This window comes from Ruditapes philippinarum, unplaced genomic scaffold, assembly GCF_026571515.1.
Source record: "Ruditapes philippinarum isolate M1 unplaced genomic scaffold, ASM2657151v2 ctg9180_1_1_1_1, whole genome shotgun sequence".
Taxonomy (NCBI): Eukaryota; Metazoa; Mollusca; class Bivalvia; order Venerida; family Veneridae; genus Ruditapes; species Ruditapes philippinarum.
In genome coordinates, this window is record NW_026855198.1 from 9587 (window position 1) to 31610 (window position 22024).

The window sequence follows — 22024 nt, forward strand, 5'->3', positions numbered from 1 at the left end:
CTGGACCAAAATTCTTTTCATAGTTTATATTGTGCATTTCAAATATACGACCGGCACATTCGGCAATCTGTATAAATATTTTCATTTTCATTTTGATGTCAAATGAAAATGACTCAGCATGCCGCTTTTCGAAACTAGTATAATATTTTTCCACTTCCTCAAAAAAACGTGTTACACCAGATCCAGAAATTTTATTCATGCTGTTTTGTAGCTGCATAAGGATATCACCAATCCCACTGAAAAGTGTCTCGATGCCTTCTCCTATGGTTTCAATTTTGTCTTTCTTGATACGATACACGTGGAAGCGCCATAAATGTTTTTTTTGCGGTGAAATCGCATTTATCTATGCATAAATGTGCAAAAGAGCCCTGTAACTTATTTATTACAGCATTCTGATCGCGAGAATCTAATAATTTCTTTAAAAGAGGCTTATCTTGGTCAAAAAGTTGGTTTAAGTAATTGTGTATGATCTTTTTGATATCAATTGATTTAGATTCACCAGAGCTACGCATTAGTGATTGAGAATCAATATCTGTCCAGATTTTTTCAAATTTCTCGTTTATAATATCGTCTGAAAAGTTTCCTTTTAATTCTTTTGCCAGATTCCATGATCTTTTAATAAGATCATCTTCATGTGTTTTGTCCATTGTTGTCAAAATTTCTACAGCTCTATCTTGATAAAGTGCAGACATTTCGAGTCTAATATTGCTTTTAAGGTCTAAACATGAAGTGACAATCCGAGTCATTGTCAAACCTTTCCATTGCACTTGTTGTTCAGAATAATTACTTTGTCTCAAAAAAGCATCCAATTCTAGCTTCCATTTCTCTTCTTCATTGTCTATCGTTTTGTCAGTAAAAGTTTTAGCATTGTCAAAATCATAGTCTAACTGCTTTTTATCAATTGACCTTGAAAAAGTTTTTTGAGCATATACACAACATTTATCATATACTTGCCTTTCGATTTCAGAATGTGTCTGTTTGAAATATTCGTTTAAATGTATGTAAGCTTTGATTTCTAAATTGTTTCGAAATGAGAAGACGAAATCTTCGCTAAGAACACCTGTCCATAGATCTTTCATATGGATTACTAAATCATTTAACGATTTATACGACTTATTTGTCATTTCACAAGCCCCCCGTAGCACCTTGCTCTTCACATAGTTAACATGTTGACTATATTCACAGTTTACAAAAGTCATAGGGCTGTTACCCTGCCAAAGTGTTGGCATATGGAATACTTGTGAATCCATATCAAATTCCAAAATTTCATTAAACTTACTGATGTTAGGAACATTTTCCAACTGAGCAGCGTCTTTAGTGGCGTCATCGAGTTTCTGCACTAGTATTCGTAATCCTGGCCTAGCGTTTCGTGCAGTTAATATTCCACTTACATTTTGGTGTACAAAATAACATGTTTTTCGAATATCCAAGGACTTATTTGCCTTTTTCAATCGTATAAAAGCATGGACAGTAACATTGAGAATGTCGTTGATTTCACAAATGTTTTCCCCCATAACATTTAGAAGAGTAACATCACCAAGTCCAGTAATGAAGGTTGCTAATTCATTGTCATGAGCCAACTTACAATCATAAAGTTCTGTAGCTCTCAATCCTTCAGTATCGACAACTAAAACATAACTAAAATCACATCGTTTTGTAATTCTTTGGAACATAGGAATTAGTTGCAAAGTCAGGCCTTTCGTACATCGCCCAGATGATGCAGCAAAATGCGATCCAAACATTGTATTCAGCAATGTTGATTTTCCAGAGCTTTGGAGTCCTAGAACTGAAAGTGTCAGAACTCTTTTACGATAAATCTTATGTGAAAGGGACCGTAAAATTTCTTCTACCCAACGAGTAGGCAAAAAGAAATTGTCGCCATCTACAAGTTCAAATGTATATCCAATATATATCAATTCAGCTAAAGTAGTTTTCATTTTGTCTATAGGGGGGAGGCAAGTATCTCTTTTTAAGATCAAACGCACATTGTAAATATGATTTATTTCGCGGAGAAGATGCTCAATACTAAAGGAAGATTTTTCTATTTTATCTTCTGTTGCTTTCAGTAAGAGGTCGACATTTTGTTTATCATTAATAGCAGATGTTAATCTGTCAATGTCTAAATTGCATTGTGTTTGTAATTCGTGGACTGCTGACATCTTTTGATTTGCCAGCATGATATTTAACCATCCAAGAAAAAACTGGAGGGAAAGATCACATGCATGAGTCTCGCAAAGATAACATGCAAATTTTTCTACTGTAGGTGTCACATTATCCAAGCAGCTATGTCTCAATAAAAGTAGTTTTCTATCAATATCCTTAATTTCAGTTTGATACTGTAAACGTTGTTGCTGTTTTATCAACGGTGCTATACGATTTGATATAGTTGCTTGAACTGGGGTAATAACAGTCTTCCATTCCAATGATTTTTCTGCTTTTATCATTTCTTCCATGATATTGTTTGCACGGGATTTCCCATCTTTGCAAGAATCGACATCTTCATCCAAATCAATATTTTGAGACCAAGATGTAATGCGATTATTCAATGACAATGTGTGATGTTTTATGAGAAGATTTTGCAATTGCCGCTGTAATATTCCTGTCATTTCAATAGGATTTAGTTTTCTTTTACCTTGGTAAGTAGAAATTAATTCACAATTCTTTCCTTGCGATTGTATTTTTGAGCGGAATGTGTTCATAATCGGTTCGTTACTTCTTATCATAGGATTATCAATGATAATTATCATCGATGAAAATTTTGACACATAATCATCTGTACACCACTTAGATGTGTCATGTAAAGATTCGATATCTAACAGCACAACGAAGATGTCAGTTAATTTAGACACAAATTCTAATACTTCTTCCTGAAAATTGTGTAAACTGCCTCTACAATTTAAAAAAGTGACAGGATTGTTAAACCTATCCATTGAGTTACCTCCTACTGGAAGCCAAAATATTTCAACGAGCCCTTCGCTATATTTATGACTGCTCATTTGTGGGACGCAATTTTTATTAAAGAATGTCTTGCAATTATTATCTGATAACAGCCAGTTTAGCATTTCTGATTTAGAATTATCTGATTTTCCGATACGCGCAAATGTTATAAGATTTGTTGAGTGCTCGTAAACCCCCTCTTCAACGCTTAAATTTCTTTTTCCTTCATTATTGACATACCTGTTCTGGATAAAAAGACATCTTAAAGGCCATATTGAGACAACTGATCTACTACTCTGTGATGAGAAGTCATGAAGCACATGTATAAAAGGGACTGCGATTTTACAAGAATAGCATTTTTGAAACAAAAGCTGCTTTAACATAGGATCACAACATTTGTAAACCGTAATGAAAAGATCAAGTGGATTTATCTCAGTATCATCATAACTTTCGGTAAATAACCATTCGCTCGTCAATTGCTCTTGACTTCCTGGTCTTTCTTTAATTAATGATGCTACTCGATCTCTTGCTTTACAGTAAACCCCAAGTAGACTTCTTAAAAGTATCCATGGAAGTTCTGTCACTTTTATTTTTGTCTGATCTTTATCAAACATTGATCCGTACTCCATATTGATTGTCATTACACAGGAAATACTTATCTTGTTAGGGTAGTAATCCACGAGTCCTAAGGTTTTAATGAATTGTTCATATGGATAAAGTCTATCTTCATCATGTCCGGTGTCCATCTCTAAAGGTGAATGCAAATTTAATTAAATTATTATGCTCTGGTACACATTTAACACAAAATCATCTGTATATGTTAAAAGACAATCAGTGAATAACTTTTAAAATGATAACTAATCTAGACCTACAAATAATCGTACATTTAAATTTGAAAAATAAGATCAACACAGGACCACTCGAAATGAGCCTATCAGGACACTCAACAGGACAGGGCGAAGGGTGGAAATGAAAGGGACGCCACTACAAACCATTAACAAAACGGAAACGATAGAAACCTACAAGGTAGCCAAAGATATAAAATAATTCAGAGACGTACAAAAGGACAACGGCACATGGAAAGGGGGGCAGAAGACATACATCCGAGTAACATAGAAGGACGCCGCCTTTGAACGGTCAGCAGCATAAGGTGACTGCGGAGCAAAAACATGTTCAAATTAAATGTATTTCATCAATAGGTGAATAGGTGAGGCGCCTTGAATAAACCCCAGACTGAGTATATATCAGTAACACTTCAATTTTGTATGCGTGTTTGTGTGTGTGTGTTGGTTCTGAATACTGCAATTTTCAGTGTGACATGCAGAACAGGGCTTTCAGTTAATATATAACTCCTATGCAGAGTCAGGAAGTGACCTTAAAATGGTTATAAAAATACAGAAAACGCAGAACAATGACTGGAAGCCGGTATACGAACGTGCATAATTATTACCGTTTTAGAATTTTATGGAATAATGTGAGACAAATGTGCTTCGAGTGTCCTCTCTATTGTGTGTCGATCGCATCTGTCTCATTTCCAATTTGTCGCAAATGTGAATATTTACGAGCACAACAGTCACACCTCGTGAGACAAATGTGCTCCGGGACAAATGTGCTCCTACACCGCTTTGTTATGCGACGAGAAAAAATGTAATATAGTAATTATGTGTGGCTATTAAATATGTTTTGATTTTCATTATAAAAGCAAAATTCAAATGTTGTTTTCTCACCCTTATCGTCTACATCTGAACCTATACAATCTACATCCGTGAATTCGTCGTTATCGTGAATTTTGTTTTCTGGGCAGTGGAATACGGCAGTGAATGTTACCTCTTCTACAATGAGTTCACCTTTCAGAACGAGCTTATTTGCAACTAAAAATAAATGACCACTGTTTATTGCCCAAATTATAGAATTAGAAAGACAGTTATGACAATGTAAGATTTTGAATATTGTCTTTACAATATTTAAAATTATATGATATGCATTTATAAACAACCTATTAAAATCTGGAAATGGGGATATTTTCTCACTTGTAGTATGGACACAAAAAAATCAAACCTTTCCCATCTTTGAATGTAACAAACATGGTACCACTTTCTTGTGATGAGAATGTAATGCATGACACTTCACCATATGATTTTTTCAAACATTTAGATGGTTCATCTATCGACGTCCACGTCAGAGGTGGCCCTTTTAGCTCAACAGTATACGTGGTATGGTACGGCTCTATATCAACGGTTTTCTTCTTTATTTTAATCGGCCTCTTCTTCAGTACCTTTTCAACAGCTAAGATTGATAGAAATATATTCAAGATATAAAAACGAACGCAGGCCAAACTAAATCCAACAACATAGAACCCCCGACACATAACTGAAACATTAAACATTAAACATTATAAAAGTATTTCCGGGAAAATGTTTGTTTTTCAAGACCATTATTCGCGAGAACGACGACCTGCCTAGCGGGCATTTCGTAGATATATATTAAATACAATAACGTACTAATAACCATTAATAAAATTTGATATGCCTCAAACATGACACATTGGTAAATTAACTCGTGAATTATGACACTGAATTTAGCAGAAAAAGTGAAAAAAAATTAGGAGGTAACGTTGATTTTGCGAATGATTCACATAAGCAACGATGATAACTTCATAAACGTATATTAATTTTAGTTTTATGAGTTTTACAAGTTTGGCAAATGCATAATTATTATCAAACATTAAACAACTATTTTAGCAAATGCGTTATTGTTCTTAGGCACTGAAAAATCATCGCCTTCTAAACTGTAGCAAGGTCGTCATTCTCAAAAGTAAGCATATTCCTGGTTATATTTGAATGCTGGTTAAAGTATAATGCCTTGAAATAATTATTTTCTATCAATTTGATTTACATATAAAAAATTTTAGGCTCTGTACTTTTATTCGTTTTGGCGAATTGGCAAAACTATTTCAAAATCATATCAAATCTTACGCATATTTTGCTGATTACATAACCCTTAAATCTTGTTGTGACCTTAATTTTTACAAATAAACTTCATCGTAAAAAATCTGGTAAAAGGGATGATTCCTAGGAAGCAACGAAAACAACAATATTACATAAAAAAGGCAGACTCATTTTGATTGAGTCTGTTCATGAGGGATAATGGTAATGATAATATAGCATTTTATTATTACCTTCTTCTTCTTCAAATTCAACTATCGCAGTAGCTTTGTCAGGAAAAATTGTGATTTCTTTAACACTGCCACCGCCTTGCTTCTTTTCATTTTCAAACAAATTCTCGAGATCCTCTTCATCTACATTTGTTGGTAGCCCGGACACTTTGATTTTTGTTTGGTTTGCAGAACATGTGCATTTCGCTAAATGTAATGTAAAATAAAAATAATGGTCATAGATTACATGAGAAAGATAGCTAGACAAGGTGGAATAAACTTTGCTCGTCCTGTTGTATCGAGCTGTAACAATATCATAAAATTATACCGTTTTTAATATTTCATTCATATACATTCAAGAAAAATTACGGTCTCCATAACATGCTTTATTCACTTTTCACAATCTTTGCTAAGCCACCTTCTATGTAAATAGACATTGATAGGTGTATGCATCGCATTTAATATATGTTAAGCTAAAGAGCTCAAGCACACCGATCTTTTTCTCAAAAAGATCTAATCATTTTTGAAGTTTCAAGCTAAATCATTCGAATACTTGTTATTCCCCGGACAAATAAGAACGGTTGCTCAGAATGTGAAATTATTTGTAGCAAAACGATAACAAAGTAACTGTAGTATTTTGATTTTGACATACACAATATTATATCATGGGACTACTTGTAATTGCCAAAAAGCAACAGAAACAAAAGTGGTTCATGTAAACAGTAACGTTATGGAAACTATAACTGTTAAAAAAAAAACTTTTGAGAAAATAAAGATAAAAGTATTTCTGAGGCAAAATAGGCCTTAAGATCGTAAATATGTATTTAAATACGACTGAGAAAATAATATTAAAATGTTACGTTGCATTAAAAAGTAAAATATCACTGTTGTTACATTACCAGTCGTAAGAGGTCCTGGGTTTGATTCCACTCCAGCAATGAGTAGCAAAATTCCTATAAAGGCAACAGACCCTACTATTTTCAAACCTCTGCTGTAGTTCGCGGAACATGTAAGCGTTTTTACATCAAGGCCTTGTACGGATTTGAAGGTCCCGATTCTAAACCTGTAAGTTTGTATATCTACACCCATGTTTCTGAAAAAATGAAAGTCACCTATTCAAAAGATTGTCCTTTTCGAACGATAGAATATAGATACTGATATTAACTTATGATTCGCATTGTAAGAAGTTACAAAAGTGATACTCAACAGTTAACAATTTGATGCTTTGCTACAATATATTTAGAAATGGACATTGAAATGACAACAATGAAAATGCTGTAGACTTATTTTTAGTCACTTTATGGACACATGCTATCTCGTATAATATTTATTATGTACTTAAGAAAACCCAATGCACAACATGTAGCTATCTTAAATAGTTTAGATTAAAGCATCGCAGTTATGTGTTTATCGCGTAAGTATCCTTGACAAGACAAAGTTGAGTTGTTTCACATGACAAAAACGACTCAGTTTAACAGTATTTATTTATACTCCATACATTTACATAATAAGGCACATAAAAAAATAAAATTTACGGATTTAGTAGGAAGCTTGAACAGATTTTTTGAACTTTTGAACGACTTATAAGCGAGTTTTTTTTATTTATTTGTATTTGAACAGTATAGGTCATTTGCCGACGTTCAAGCTTTACTGGTGGAGGAAGTCCCCAGGTGCCATTTCAGGACAAACTGTCACCTGTGTAGAATCAACGATGTTCCGCAAAAAAACTAGCTGGATAACTCTCTTACAAACGAGGTTTCACCTAAATATACAATAACAGCAACGGAATGATGTAACACATTCCTGTACATAACATTCCTTGAGAAGGGCCGAATTAAATATTACATTAACGAATATCTGTTTAAATCTGCGCAGTTGTTAAAATTGAAGTTAAAAGCGTTACGGCACGGAAATTCCATTACGTTCGCACTGGTATTGTTACAGGAAGGGTACGCTTAAGTCATTACCGTAAAAAAAGAACAAAAAAAACTTGTTTTTATTTTCGTAAGGTATATAGGTTGATAGATTTTAATGGAGATGGTATGCAACAGCTTATACACCGACATGTTATGTCCATTGCAAAACAGTTCACTCTTTTACATGGTACATGTGTAGGCATAATTTAGTTTTAGCCTGGTTCCATGATACGGTTAACTACACTTATAACATGTAATCAGACCGTTGAACAATTAATTATTTGTATTCGAAGAAAACATTGTCTTTCCATTTGACGATAAATATTTATAAAGATTCTAAACAACAAAAAATATTAAGCAACAAAAACAAAACAAAATGAAAAAAAAAAACAATAAAAGAAATAATTTAAAATAAATTTTTAAAAAAAATTGAAAAAGATATAAAAAGATGGATCCGAAGTGTTAAGCTGATGTATATGATTTCTTTATTTACTTCAATTTAAGACTTGAAAAAAACTATTCATGCCGTTCCGCTGTAAATCAAGTGTCTTATTAAAAATATTTTATGACTCGAGTGCTTTTCTATGGAGGCTATTCGTTGCCAAATATCCAGCCTTTGAAACTTGGCAATGCTTACTTCGGTTTTACTAAACAGATAAGTAAAAATTTAATTGTCGATCCGAGAGTTACATACTGCACTGGTATTAATTTTGATTATCTCGATTTGATAAAGCGGAAGCTGTTAACATGCAACTTAGATAAATTGCAAACTGTATTTACAAAATTTATAACTTCAAATTTGCGACATGTTGAAATGTGAACGATAGAACGTACACAACACGTTTAATGCTGTGCATCATGCCGTTGAGAATGTAACTGCATCGTTGACACTCTCAGGTTGACAACACCACACTTTCCTTTATACATCCTAACGCGATTAACATTTGTAAATGATTTTTGCAACTTCCATATATGGAATTATCACGGAAATAGACGAAAATTAATAGGCGGAGCCAATTTTCACGAAAGCAAAATATAAAGAAAGGTAACTCTTCCTAGTACAAAAATATTTCAAATTATATAAAACTGTTATAAATTTCACATACATCAACTGCATTAAAGTTGACTTTGAATATCCTCTAATTTTTGTTTAAAAGTATTCTAGTACAGGATATTCAAGTAATGCAAAATTTGTTAAGATATAATGCAACAATGTAACAATGTTTATACTGATAATGAGCGTAATAATATAAGTTGGCGAATTAACATAGAGAATGTTTCCCATATATAAGAACACACACCATAAATTTGCCATTGATATGTTTTGTGTGCCTTCACAACGAAAGTACTTGTACGCATGCATTTTTTTTACATTCAACAAACAGTACTAGAATGTGATTTAGGCAACACGAATAAAGAGAACTGAACAGTAAGCCTGTGCCTTCTTTCTTTAAAGGACTTTATTGGGTTGTAGAAAAACCCAATTTATTTACCAAGTGTATAACCACGTTTACTGTCGATAATTCCGATATAACCAAAACTTAAAAATTTGTCGCATTTTAATATTGAAATAGATATTCAGTGTATCTCTGTTTACCTCCATTGGGAGGTATTTTGAGTCATAGGATGTGATTTATACGGTGGCACAAATGTGACATGTGTGTGTTTTTATTTATCTCGTGCGCACAAGATACTATGCCTTGGCCACGAGATACTAAGTTGTGGCCACGAGATAGCTAAGTCGTGGTCACGAGATACTATGTCGTTGCCACGAGTTACTTAGTCGTGGGATTGAGATAACTAAGTCGTGCGCACGAGATAATTAACCAGTCAGAATACACTATATATATATTATGAATTTTTTAAACATAACAACTTACTTTTACATGCAACATTAATCTTTGAAAATACTGAAGATATTCTCTTTGAATTTGTCTTTAGTATCATATTAGAAAGTCACCTTCCAAGGCCCATCAGACATTAACTTTGACTATAGCCCTTTGTTGGGACAATTTTGTGATCGTATTGGTCAGTTTGTACGTACTACGGCCTGTTTACCTTGTTTATACGATAACATGAGAAGAAATAAGTCCTGGTTTATTTTATTTGGAAGGGACATTGCTCATTGACAGTAAATAGCCTATAAGGATGTTTGAGGTCAAGGGTCAAGGTAACCATGACACGTCATGTAAAATCCTTGTCTGATGAATAATTTAGTAGGGATAAGCCATGGTTTATAAAACCCAGAAAGATCATTGCACCTGAGCAGAAGATCACATCTAATAATTCGAGGTAATTGGGTCAAAAATCAGAGTCACAGTGACGCTAAATGTAAAATTATTGACCAGTCAATAAGTTGTATAAATGGCACTTTTACAGGATGGTGAAGTAGGGGCATCCTTGTATTTTAGCAAATGTCTAGTTAATTAGGGAAATTCATATAAATGGTGTAATCTGATTGGTTATTTATCTCGTTGCCACGACATAGTAACTCGTGGCCACGCCATAGTATCTTTTGGCCACGACTTAGCTATCTCGTGGCCACGACATAGTATCTCGTGGCCACGACTTAGCTATCTCGTGGCCACGACTTAGTAACTCGAAGCAACAACATAGTATCTCGTGGCCACGACTTATCTATCCCGTGGCCACGACTTAGTAACTCGTGGCCACGACATAGTATATCGAGCGCACGAGATAAATAAAAACACACACATGCCACCTTTGTGCCACCGTAGAAAATATATTTGAAAAGTATGGTAAAAATAAAAAGTTATGTACGAAAGGGTTTTGGTTTTAATTTTACTATAATTGTTAAACGTTTTTTCTTGTCAAGTCATACGCTAGAATTAAGGTTACTAATGTAAAAGGAAATGCTACTTCTAGCCAGAATTTAGTCTGTATTAGTATTTAGTCGTATTAAAAACCTCTATTTGAAAATTTGAAGTTGGTAAGGTAGCAGCTTAACTGTCAATGTTACTCATTCCTATGCTAATTGGAATCCTCTCAGTAAAATTTATTTGTCGCTGAATATAATCTTATCAATAGTTTTTACTTCATTGAAAAATATTTAACTTCAGACAGTAAGTAGCCTGGTGAGTTTTTTTTTATTTGTTGGTGTCTTTTTTAGGAAATGTGGTATCTACAACGTTTCAAAACTTATATGCCTATAATCTTTTAAAGCCCGCTGATGTTGATTGAATAAAGGCATAGAATGGCAATCATGCAAGTTACTCGTAATTATGTTTGGTGAATAACAAAACACTTAAATGGTGTGGTAAACGGAAACTACGCGTCGCTGACGGTAAATATCGAAAATAAGCGGATAAATACGTTTATTTACGATTAAATAGTGGGCGGGAAAATGGGCGGAGCTTATTCTATCTCCTATTGAAAAACGTGTAAAGCTGGATTACGCTGATCCGAATGATGATGGTTTGACAATGTAAAGCTAAGAAAGTAACTTCTGTTTTGTCGGCGAACAATGAGTATTCCGCATGTTATGATGAACACCTGGTATTGCTACTATCAGAAAAACAGTAAATATTTTGTCGTTTAACAAAATGTATTTTGTTGAAATACATGTTTACAATATTAAATCGGCAAACTCAATCCCAGAATACAACAGTTTACATACAAAGAAATACAAATGTATTTTGTCTGTAAACAAACTGTTCAACTCAGATCAACAAGGCTGGATTTTTGGCAACGAATAGCCTCCATACTTTTCAGTCGATTTAAGCGTGAGCATGAGATTAACTGTTACCTTTTCTTTCTCTACATGGCATATTATCTTTTCCTATACGATTTTATACTTATATCATATCATATCATATCATATCATATTATATTATATTATATTATATTATATTATATTATATTATATTATATTATATTATATTATATTATATTATATTATATTATATAGTATTATATATATTATATTACATTATATTATATTATATTATATTTATATTATATCATATCATATCATATATCATACAATATTATATTGCGCAATCTTTATGTACCAATTATTATGCGAGGAAAATTAATATCTCTTTTCATTCTAAAATAGTAATAAAAAAAGAATGTTAAACTCAGATCCCTTTTCAAAATTCCATTTTATTTAGTGTCGCCCATTGTTTTCTCGTTTAGGGCACACGCATTTTTTTTTACTTTGGGACCATATGCCGCTTTTCATGGAATGGCACTTAGTGTCACATTGAAGGTTCCATGATAACCGCCATATGAACACATCTGCGGATGTTTCAAAATTGTACCAATTCATTTTAGATGTTGAATTCTGCTTAAGCCGGTGCTAGGGGGCGTGGGCGGTAGTTTGCACATTTCAGTACCGTCCATGAACAGGCTCAATCAAACCGAGCCTGCAACATTTTCAATTATGTTGTGTTGGACTTTCTTTCGGGATTCTTGCTCTCTCTATTAAATTGTGCATAGAAGAACGTTTTATTAACGTGATATCTAACAATTATTCTTTTGTTTCTGACGTGCATATTTCGTCTAAAAATGCACTTGATCGGCGGGGAATAATGTAAAGCGTGTTAGAATGAAGAATTAATAATATCACATGCTATAACAAGTATTGCAGAAAGGTATAATGAAAAGAAAAGAGAATAAAAGTAACTATTTGCTCAATATTGATCTTATAAAACGGAGTGCTATTCATAGCAAACTTACCATCATGATTTATAGGTAGAAACATGGGTTCTGGACGCAACACGTCGTTATGACGTGGTAAAAATCGTGCAAAAATATTTTAAAATACTTCAAAGCATGACAAAGTTAGGACAGGAATGTGCGCACTCAACCTGTAATTGTGACCTTGACCTTTAAGGTAGTGCATGTGCGGTAGACGCGACACGTCGTCTTTGATGTTGTAGACATTTGTGCCATTTTATTAAAAAAAACCGTGTTCCTTCAAACTCTTCTTGTGAGATTGAAAGCCTTTAAACTATAGGTGTGACCTTGACGCCGGAGATAGGGACATGGGTCTTAGATACGTCATGTTGTCTCAATATGGTTCACATATATACCAGGTTATTTAAGAATCCTTCCGTGCATGTCAGTGTTATAGCCCGCATACGAATGTGCATACCTTTAAACTCCAATTGTGCGAATGTGAAACTTCAAACTTAAGTGTGACCTTGACCTTTGAGTAAGCGACGTGAATCTTTAATTCAACAAATTGTCTTGATGTGGTAGACATGTGTGCCAAGTTATTTTAAAATCCCTCAATGCATGACAAAGCTACATACCGGACACAAAGGTTCTGTATGAGAGGACGCACAGACAGACAGACAGACAGGCAGAATGTTCGATTTCAATATGCATAAAAAACAGATCTTGCCAAGAATGGACTTCATTTCACAGACCATGGTAGAGCAGGAAACATATGTATTACTTTTAACCCTAATTTATTTTGTATTAAAAAGTTTGTCTAAATACACAAGTATAATAAGTATTAGTAGTTGAAGTGATGTACATGTAGTTATAGTAATCTAAGGGGTCATGTAGGCAAGTTACAGTGGTAGGAATGGAGGAAGTGGTAATGGTAAAAGATAGTAGGATGTGGTAGTGATGATGGTACTTTCGGTAATGTAATGATAATTTCGTTAGTTGTTGGAGTTGCGATAGTGTAAATCGTCGTTGTAGTTATGAGTCATGGTAATGTAACAAAATAGCTATATCCCGCAATATGCAACATCTTGCAGTATAATGATTGCTATGAGTTTCACACTCCACTGTCAGTTGCATTTTTGTTTTTACTAACATACATGTAGTATTGTACAATGTTAAGGCCCGGTCACACAGCCTTTCGCGTCTGTATCGCGGGTAAAAGTTTGCGATTTTTTTTGCCCGCGGTTTCCCGTGGTGGAAAATGCGCAAAATTGGCTTACCCGCGGTTTACCCGTGGTATGCCCGCGGAACAGACGCCGGCGACTGTTCCGCGCCCTTATCGCGGGTGAAGCGCGGCGGTACCGCGGCCTACCACGGATATGATAAAGCAGCCGAACCGGGCTACATATCACGGTACTTGGCGCCAGAAGCAAGGTGCTTCAGGGTGAGGGCAACCTTCAGGCCTGGATCAAGGGGTGCTCGCCAGTTGGTTGTCTTCTTGGTAAGGGCTGGTGTCAGTCTCTGCACAATTTCATCGAACATGGCAGGTGTCATTCTCATGAAGTTCTGGAAGGCCCTTGGATCTTCATAACGGAGCTCCACCATGAGACGATCGTACAGCCCCAGCTCAGGTCTCCTGCCAATCCAGTCGCGCACCCAGATGTTCCGGACAACTCTCCTCCTCCTCTTTCGTCTTCTTCTGTCAATGAGGAGCTGATGGACCTGTACCACTTGGTTCTGATGTTGCTGGAGCAGCAAGACGAGGTCATTACGGTGACGGGGATCCATGTTCACCCCTTGACGTCTGGAGCAACAATGCTCGGCAAATCGCGCTTTTTATATACATAAAATCAGACGTTGAACGGACGCGATTAGGCCGTGAACAATCGTATTTGGGACATGTACAAGACGCAATTAGGCCGGTATTGGGGCGCGCTGTTTACGCGGAAAAAGGCGTTTGTCCGTGCTTACACGCGGTACACACGCTAATGTATGTGATAACAACGCGGTACAGACGCGGAACAAACGTGCTATGACCGTGCTCCACCCGCGATTACCCGCTAAAATTTCGCGTCCTACCGCGTGTAACCACGTCTTAACCGCGGCCGTAGCACGTCCTAGCACGTTCGTTCCGCGTCGGTGCCGCGTCTTTACCGCGTGTGTACCACGTGTACCGCCCGCGATTACCCGCGGTCTAAATTTTTGGGCAGACCAAAACTTTTTCGCGCTGCCAACCGCGTGTGAATTTCTTACCGCGTGTAACGACGGGTAAAGTACGGTTAGTTACATTTATGCTCATAAAATTCGTAACACAAGGTATCTGTAGGTAAACGGATGCGGATATATCATAACCCGTATATAATGCACGGTGGTAGGTCGATAGATATGCAAATGCATGTATGCAACTATTATATGATTCATGAAGGATGGATAGACGATCCTATAAATACTACCTGAACAGCTTTGTCATGTTTTAAAACATTAAACCCGCACGAAGCATAAATATTCATCAGTCTAGGTAAATAAACAGTATTATATATCACCTCTTTTGTCGCAAAACTATACGTTGGTAATTTTACCGTGAAGAGTATCTGTAAAAGTTTCTCAAACTTTAAAATTAACACGACACATTGAGTGAGAAAACCAAATAATATCACATGTATTATCATAACGCTAAACAAAAGATCAGATAATTTAATAGCTATGAAAATGCAATTTTTTGTTACGGTGGGACAGTTTCTCATTTAAAGAATTCAAACAACTCAAAAGGATCTTTTTAAGAAGTTTATTCTTATTTGGCCATTGTTTTTTTTTTCATTCTTTATTTAACAATCTTGCCATTCAAAAATGTCTAATCGTAGCGCTGAACTTTTTGTAACAAGGCGTTTAATTATACAAGTCTCGTGCTGAAGAAACCTCGCAACTTGCGCTCAACATAGCTACCATTTCAACAGCAAAAAATAATAATTCTTCAGTAGAAACAATTGCTATTGACACTGTTTCTGTTATTATTGATGAACAGCTCCTTCCTAAAGCTAGTATTAAAACGCTCTTTGGTAAAAAACATTTTCAAACTTAGCAAAACATGATGATGAAATTTGAATCCTCAAATGACATGCCTGACTCTATTTAGATTTATTTGGTCAAGTAAGAAACATTACCTAAATCTACAATATGTTTATATTTACCGGTATACGATGTGTTAAATATTGTGTGGTTATTCAAATGAAGTTTGACAGTGTTTAAAATAAAACTTGTGCTTTTATTTCGTGCTATATCTAGTCAGTATTTACTTGCCGTATGATTCATCAAAAGAAATTTAATAATACCAGTGTTAATTGATATAAATCTCATGTAATGATTTAAAAAAAAGAAGTATTAAGTCAGTATTACATATAGTGCGATATTTACGAAAGCGATAAATGTAATAAGATAATGTTTTCTTTTATACCAAAAACAAAAAATAATGTATTTAAATAATTATCATTATAATTTTCTTAAATCTTATTTCCTTCTCCGACGAACACTTACAATTCAAGCCGTTCGTTAAACACCCATTAAAAATTAAAAGTCATAGCATTTAACTAACTTAATCGTCGACGCACGCGTGGTCTTAATCTTGATAGACGTTACGTTTAAAGATGTTTAAATATTTAAGTCATTGACTCTAAATAAGGTTGTCAAAACAGTTTAAATTTAAGCATTCTCTTCGGACAAAACGTAGAGCAGAGGTGAAAACAAAAATAGAAAGAAAAAACAGAAAAGAGACCCGACTGAGATCTTTTTACATGATGCGAATGGAAATGCTTTTTTGAGATTTGTGAACCAGATGTAGGTTTGGATCAATACCTTGTATGTAAAATTTCAAAATCATTCCCGAACCGGAGTTTTACAACACAAATAAACAAACAACAAAAACAACAAAAAAAACATTTACAACAACAAAAAAAATCCATTTTAATTATAAAGAGCATATTTCTTTTTGATCTTTCGCATTTCTTTTTTATTCACTTCTGCAGGTGATCTATGTAAGAATTTCAAATTTCAGGTTTATAGAACTTTGATCTCAAGTTTAAATCTCATGTCTTAAATATAAAAAATACACCTATATGGCTTTAAGATGTTTTACTTATTCAATTGAATTACATCTAACAGCGATGTATTAACAGGCTGCTTTCTAACAAATAAAAAAACCCATTTTGAACCACAATGTGGTGATAAATTACCTCCATTCAATTTCAACGGAGTATCAACCAATATGAATATGAATTCAAGCCGCATGTAGGTCAGCGTGCGGCGGCCCATGAGAACCTAAGTGTACAGTAACCTGAGGAAATATTCAATATAGATAGCCCTGAAAAGGGCTGTTAGCCAGCAAATGACATGCTTTTCAAGCCGTCACCCTATGTGCCTAGGGGCCACTATCCTTAACGTCTCTGCCTACTTTGTAGAGCCACTCACCTCGGCTTTAGTCAGAAGACAGTGACGTGCACACACCGAGGGACGTGAGAAGGCAAGAAGCCAGTCCAGAAATGTTTAAAACATTCTAAGACGGTACCTATACAATTTTTATCTTCTCTGCGCGATCGATAACGCTCCGCCGCCTTGTTGAAGCACCGAGAAGGAAATTGATATTTTGATAAATTCGAGTACAAATCCGTGAATAACCTATACTTGTAAAATGATTAAAAAAAATTGTAACTCTTTTATGAATGACTCCAAATTATACCGTCTTCCCTAAATTAGCTTTTTTACAAATTAAGAAATGGTCGTCCAAGATGTAACATAATCAAATCAGAAATGTGGCAAATGCTCGACCATGGGGATGATAAAGGACCACATCAGAAATCACCGAAATGAAACAATGTAGCTGCCTAGAATACTAAAATTGTGTTAAATAATCCGTAATCTGTTTGACATAACATGAATTTTATGGACTCTTGAACGCCTTGCTTTACGATCATCCTTGTTTAACTTAAATGTAAAAAGAAACATACAACATTTTTGTGTGGACGCCTATATTGTTGGTAGTCAGGCGTCCCTCAGAAATTTGAAAATATTATTTCGATAGTCTGCAGATGATTATTTCTTTATACATTACTAAATAATTTGACAGATATGAATACATATTTTCAGTTCTTGCTTTGAACATATTGTTTTCAGTAAATTGGACACAGTTCATAGTATGTATGCAGAAGAATATGATTGTAAAAGTACGCCCGACATAAAAGCTTAAGGTGGAGATGTGTTTGTGCTCCGGACAAGAACTTACTTTAAAGTGTGACTTTGGCTTTTAAACCTAGAATCCTGGACCATGCGTTGAGCAATACTTCTCATGGCGGTAAGCATTTTCTATAAAGTATTATAACAATTCGTCCATGCATGTAGGAAATATGCTCCGGACAAGAATCGGCAAAAGAAACCTGACAGTAGCCAGTTTTCTGTAATTTAAATTTATATAAAATTAACGGAATTTCATACACGAATGCAAGGCAGAGTGACCTTTATATATAAATGATGATAATAGTAAACTTCAAATTAAAGTGAAACAATTAAATACCCCGTTCGCTGTACGCAAGGTAACTGCGTCCCACTTCCCGACCAACAGAGTGCCTCAAGTTTTACCGATAGTCACGTGACATGTGTGACAAATTCCAGACGGACAGTAAACCACGTTAAGATTTGATTCCAGAAGAAATTTCTGCTATAAAATGATATTAATCAGCAGCTCTTTAACACTGACCCGTGGGTCATTAAAAAGTGCTGTCACCGCTTACTGTGACCCAGACCCTCCGTTGCGATATTTGTGTGTTATGCAATAATCTAGCGTAAAGCGTAGGGGCTGAGTGGGAAATGCCGATTTATGACACTTCGTTTGATGTGGATCCGACTTGTTTTGAACCGTGCCCGTGATTTTTGTTTGCTCAATCAGCGGGTTAATAATTTTCAATTACTGAAAAGGCCGCATAAAATGTTTGACGTTACGTACTTTTTCCCCCAAAATCTGAGACATGGTTCCCTAGATATTATGATGATGTTTATATTCCAAAAGATTGATGTCAAAAATAAAAATGTCTAATTCATAAAATTTAAATAATTGACAATTATTACTTAAAATATGGTTGAAATGACATTTAATTATCGAATATAGAATTACATGAAATACAACCTGTCTGTATGAACGGCGTTACTATATTTACAGTAAACTCCGCTTATAACGAACTCACTGGGACATTCAAAACCTGTTCCTTATATCCGGAGTTCCTTGTCAGCATATAGCGAATTAGTTCCTTGTATCAGGAGTTTTTATAGCGAACAGATTTACTGATTATTTACCATTGTCCGCCATTTTTGAAGAGCATTTGATTAAGAAATAGAAATATTAGTCATTTATTTATATTTTAGACACAATACCCGAGAGCGTACTTTTTGGGATTTGAAAATCATTGCTATTTCAGTTTTAGTTTTACTCCCTATCTCAATTTCACATAAAATATAATATTTTGTTTCTAAACTCTTTTCGCTTACTTTCCATGATTGAGAATAAACAAGATTTTCGATTTTTCCTTCCTCTTCTATTATAATTTAAAGGTGACTTTTACTTTTGTAAGATATAGATTTCTTTTCATTTAAATCAAGCGTACTTTGCAGTTTGCAATGGATCATGCTTGCAAGCATGCATGAGTATGTTGAAAACCGATTATAAATTATCATAATTATTTTACTCGAGCAAAACTATTGAAGAAAATAAATAAATAACCGTTTTATCTTGGTGAAAAGAGCTTATGCTAAAAATATCCTAAATAGAAAACTATACAAATTCATTTGAATAGATGTATTGAAGTGCATACAATGATAAACGGTACATTCGCCCGAATTTTAATCCGTGCGTTGAAAATGCGGGATTTATTTACGGATAGCCAATATTTTGGAGTTCGTTATAAAAGTGTAATTTTCTGTACTATTAACTAAATTGGGACTAAGAAATGAGTTCCTTATAAGCGATAATTCCTTATAACCGTGTTCGCTATAACCATATATTTTTATATTAAATAAAGAAGGGCAAAATTCAGGCCAAAATAAATTGTTCCCTTTAGTCGGAAGTTCGCTATAACCGTGTTTGCTATAAGTGAAGTTTACTGTATATCTTTACACGATTTTAGAATATCCAGTCCCCCAGGTAAAGATAATGACAAATTACATTATTTTATTATTGTCATCTCAAACAAACTATGAACTTTGTATTTTTGTAAGAATCTTTTACCTATATCATCTTATGAATAATTTAAATGTCATTTATATAATCCATACATTATATTGTGTATATATTTGTTATGTACTTTGTACTTGTAAGACTTGTAGCAACCTTACAGGTATTAAAACAACATAAACACTCGCTGAAAAGAATGTATAAACATTCATTATATACATAATAAGGCGATGAAAACCCCAGCTGGACCTCTTCGGGAGGACATGTCGGTTAACAGCCAAAGAGTACTACTCTGTACATTTGTATATTGCCTAATCAACGGAAAACTATGTTGCTGGTAGTATCAAGTACTATACAAAAAGATAGAACTAGAATCCATAAAACTCCATAACGGCAAAATTGAAAATTTTACAGGCTCGTTTTGATTATGTCTGCTCATGGACAGTTCATGAAAGTGCAAGCTACTGTCAACGCCCCCTAAATGAAGGCTTCATAACCTCTGATCCCCCTTTTTCAAAATTCCCTTTTGCATAGCTCTGCCCATTTTTTCTCGTTTATGGCACACGCTTTCTTTAACTTGGGAATCATACGCCTTTCCACCCTTTATATGTAACGGTACGTCAAGCAGTATAATAAACCCTTGAAAGTGCTTTGCGGCTGCTCACACTTACGGCCTTCTAACATTATAGCGAAAACCACCGACGTTGTCTCGTGCATTCTGACGATAAAGACTAGAGGAGAATAAGCGGCAGTATTCGTATTGATTTATGCTTGTCCATTTTCATTCGTAGTGAATGAACACATCTTAGGCTGTTTCTCGGTTCAGAATGAAACAATTTTTGTTTTTAAACGTTACTTCTGCTTTACCTGGTGCAAGAGGTGGGTGCTAGCTACAAACGATAGTATCACTAATATTAGCATATCATATTTAAATGATAAAATCTAATTTATTCAGTGACAATGACCGTGGTTTATAAGCGTTGTACATGTTTCCCCTTTACTTTTATGCTATAAACACTACTTTTAAGAGGATGTTTTATCACGTAATAATTTATGTCATTTTCTAGTCTCTTAAAATAAAGAAAAACAAAATCCTAAAAGAAAGCCCAAACACGGCAAAATTGTAAAATGTTGCAGGCTCAGTTTGATTGAGCCTGTTCATGGACGGTACTGGAAAGTGCAAGTTACCGTCCACTCCCCCTAGGACCTATTTAAGCAGAATTCATCATTTAAACACAATAATGGTGAAATTTTGAATTTAGAAACATCCACAGATGTATTCATACGGCGGTTATCAAGAAACCTTCAATTTGACACAGTAGTGTCATTCCATGAAAAGCGACGTATGGTCCCCAAGTAAAAGAATGCGTGTACCCTAAACGAGAAAACAATGGATGGAACTAAATAAAAGGAAATTTTAAAAGGGGATCTGCGGTTATGAAGCCTGCATATCACAGACAATACGTCAAAAGACAAATTTAAAAAGCAGGCAACATATCCTTAGGGTGATTATCCAGTATTCAAGTTGGAATACTGGAACCACCCAAGCCGAAAAAGGCCAAATACAAGAAACCAAAAATACCATATAAAATGTATACATAACAATAATGTCGTGCTGAACGATCTTTATTAAATGCTACCAACTTAAATGCTAGTTAACTTTATTAAATGCTTCTAACATTTATGGGACTGGGATATTTCCTTTTGTTTCCTCGATTTGTTTTAATTGATTCAAAGATAAGGATCAAATAATGGAAAGTAAATCTACTGTTTAAAACATTGAAGACAAACTACTAATTTAAAATATATCTGATACTTTTGTGTTTAGTAGCATGCCGCCAATCTTGACGATTAAGGATATCCGGGAAAACATTTTGGCATATATTTCAAATGAAAGACAACGTCATCAGTTTACGTTCCAGATGATGTACGAGGGACGGTCAGAAAATATCCGGACTTTTCATGCTCCTCTCTTTCAACGTGCAGCTATATACACACATTATATATTGGTGAAAACTACATTCATTCGCCAATAACGTGGTCAGTTTATTTTTAATGATAGTTGTGTATACACAGTATTTTGCTCTCTGATATATGATAGGTGTTTCGTCTATCATGGACTCTTTGTTAGAGGAGTTGTTCTGTAATAAAGTTTCTGGTTGCAGA

General features: G+C 34.7%; 1 protein-coding gene across 1 annotated transcript; it reads right to left on the bottom strand.

The window, feature by feature from the left end:
* Positions 1-269: 269 nt before the first annotated feature.
* On the bottom strand, positions 270-7180 carry LOC132742457 (interferon-induced very large GTPase 1-like). The gene is made up of 5 exons (XM_060730886.1): positions 6991-7180; positions 6116-6298; positions 4996-5223; positions 4665-4808; positions 270-3685 (listed from the first exon to the last, which is right to left on the bottom strand). Exons 1-5 carry the CDS (start codon positions 7178-7180, stop codon positions 270-272), a joined length of 4161 nt encoding a protein of 1386 aa, XP_060586869.1.
* Positions 7181-22024: the final 14844 nt, after the last annotated feature.